Source organism: Vitis vinifera, chromosome 14, assembly GCF_030704535.1.
Source record: "Vitis vinifera cultivar Pinot Noir 40024 chromosome 14, ASM3070453v1".
Taxonomy (NCBI): domain Eukaryota; kingdom Viridiplantae; phylum Streptophyta; class Magnoliopsida; order Vitales; family Vitaceae; genus Vitis; species Vitis vinifera.
In genome coordinates, this window is record NC_081818.1 from 17,889,631 (window position 1) to 17,892,221 (window position 2,591).

General features: G+C 36.8%; 1 protein-coding gene across 1 annotated transcript; it reads right to left on the bottom strand.

Annotated features, from left to right (window-relative positions):
- Positions 1 to 241: 241 nt before the first annotated feature.
- LOC100251783 (transcription repressor MYB6) lies at positions 242 to 1,802 on the bottom strand. Its single transcript, XM_002273292.5, has 3 exons — positions 1,534 to 1,802; positions 1,307 to 1,436; positions 242 to 1,234 (listed from the first exon to the last, which is right to left on the bottom strand). The coding sequence occupies exons 1-3, from the start codon at positions 1,661 to 1,663 to the stop codon at positions 808 to 810; spliced, it is 687 nt and encodes a 228-aa protein (XP_002273328.1). The 5' UTR covers positions 1,664 to 1,802; the 3' UTR covers positions 242 to 807.
- Positions 1,803 to 2,591: the final 789 nt, after the last annotated feature.

Here is a 2,591-nt window from a genome sequence, read left to right on the forward strand (position 1 = left end):
TTTAAAAAAACATTTTTTTATTTGAAAAATAATTCATTTGGTGGGAAATATAATCATCAAATTTACCCTAAAACAAACAGAATTAACCTTCGTAAATAAATATCTCTTTCCATCCTAATCGACAGTTTTCTATCTTTTATTTTGATTGGAAGTTGAAATCGAATTCAAAGTCATTAAAATGGAATTTTAGAAAACCATATTATTTGAACATAAAACATCTTGCATAAATTGAAATGGAATGTTAACAAGGAGTAATTTTCTAAGCTCTTTCATATTGGTTGTTAGAATGGAGAACTTCCATAAAGGATTAATCATGAAAGAGGAATCCATGGTGAAACAGTTTCAACACTCCATGTCCATCTACTGGCTGTAGATATTTACATACGACTATATAAGATATATGGTATATGGTATATGGATCACAGACGTCTGTCTCAGCCAGGAAAATGCAAAGCCACGTCCTTCTCAGACATCGATGGTGTCTGGGTTGCTCTCGCTCCTTCATTTTCATGCACCCTTGGGAGCCTTTTTTATATTAAAGAATGAAACTTGATTGATCGATAAAATGAAGAGACTCCATCTGTAACTCAGTATGAATTGCTTGGCTGCAGCACTGTTGTTCAATTTCTCCTCTCTGAATTCATCAGAACTTGTTAATTTACACCAGTGTCCGTGTCCATCTCCAATTGTGGCAAAAAGCACATTCTTCTTCCGCTTGGCACTTCCTAAACAAGTTTGGATCTGTCACCCCTTGCTGCATGGATATTGGGCAGGACGGAAACAATTGATGTCCACCGGCCATCGGCCTCATCTGAATAAAATAAGGGTAGGATTTGCGTCACCTTCCACCTCCCTGGAGAATATTGATTTAGTATCTTGCCGCTTCTTGTCAATGACGTCCGTGAGTGAAGAAGCAGGAATGGCAATGGTGAGATCAAGATTCAAGTCAAGGGAGGCGGATATTTCATCTTCAAGGCCACTTGCAGAATCGGAGAGGGGATCATTATCAGCAGAAGGTTTCAGTGACTTATTATCGCATGCGCCAGTCATGGAGCCGGATGACATGGTAGCAGCAGAAGCACACCGGTTTAGAGGAGCAGCAAAACTTTGGTTCACCCGATGGTTATTTGGATCAATGCCCATGTTTATCAGCTTCTTCCTGATATGAGAGTTCCAGTAGTTCTTAACCTCGTTGTCCGTCCGCCCGGGCAACCTTCCAGCTATCAATGACCACCTGAACAGCCAATTAAAAATTCAGTTACAATGAATAAGCCAGCTACCATTAATGCAGCACACACTTAGATACCTGTTCCCGAGGAGGGCATGGAGCTTGATTATGAGGTCCTCTTCATCTTGGCCGAAGTTACCGCGTTTGAGGTCTGGTCTTAGATAGTTTATCCATCTCAGCCTGCAGCTTTTGCCACAGCGATGCAACCCTGCATGTCGTCAATCCACATGAAACCATATAAGAAGAAGGACTCACAGAGAGTAGGAGGAGGAGGAGAAAGAAGAAGGTTTGAGAAGGAGAAAAACCTGCAGCCTTGGGGAGAGAACGCCAACAGCCTTCACCATGAGTCTTGATGTAATCAATGAGCCTCTGGTCTTCTTGCTTAGACCAAGCTCCCTTTGTTGTGTCTTTTTTATCACAGCAAGGCTTCCTCATTGATATCAATTCCTTCCTTCAGAGATGCAGCAGCATACAATACGAGAAAGAGAGAGAGAAGGAGAAGAGAGATCAAGGGCAAACAGGAAGAGGAGATGGGCGTAGATATATGCTTGTGTGTGTGTGTGTGAGAGAGAGAGAGAGAGAGAATAGGAGGCGTGTTGACTTGGAATGGCAGTTTTTGCTCTTTTAGGTGGGTATATATCAATAGGAGGGTCAAGTGAGGAGATGGGGGTAAGTATGGTCCGTTACTCTCTTTCTGCTTACTGTTAAGTATACGTCCTTTTCCTTCTCCCTGTCTTCCTTTTCCACCCCACCTTACTTTCTTGGAAAATTCTAGGGTACCACTTCGGTACCTACCGAAAAATTTTTCAAAGCCGGATGTTGAAGATTACATCTTGACCATCATAAAAATAGAATTGAAAAAAAATAAAAATAAAAATAATATAAAATTTGAAAACATATTTATTAACAAAAAAAAAATCATCATATATCATAATTACATTATTTTATTTTTAACAAATTATTAAACATTTAAATTCAACATAAAAATGAATATGGTAATATTTTAATATGAAATGAGTATTTTCATTAAAATTTAACATTTTAATAATCATATGTAAAGTTTAGGTAATTAGATTGTCCTAATTTTGTTCCGTACTCTTCAAATTTTACATTTTTTGAATTTAAGGTTTTAAAAGTTAAATTAGAATAAAATAAATTACTAATACTATTTTGAGTTACTAATGATAGTATTTTCGAAAATAAATTTGTAATTTCAAAAATTTTTAAACTAAAAATCAATATGAAAAATGTGATGGAAGTACCAAACATGTATTTATCACATTTTTCGTACCGTTCTCATATTTTTCGTACCCTAAATTATTTATATTCTTAAATTTTCATATGTACTTTTTAACTTGAAATA

Coding starts and splice junctions, on each gene's coding strand:
- LOC100251783 (XM_002273292.5), bottom strand. CDS start 1,663: ATGAGGAAGCCTTGCTGTGATAAAAAAGACACAACAAAGGGAGCTTGG. Junction 1,437..1,533: donor TTCTCTCCCCAAGGCTGCAG/GTTTTTCTCCTT, acceptor GACGACATGCAG/GGTTGCATCGCTGTGGCAAA. Junction 1,235..1,306: donor CATGCCCTCCTCGGGAACAG/GTATCTAAGTGT, acceptor TTGGCTGTTCAG/GTGGTCATTGATAGCTGGAA.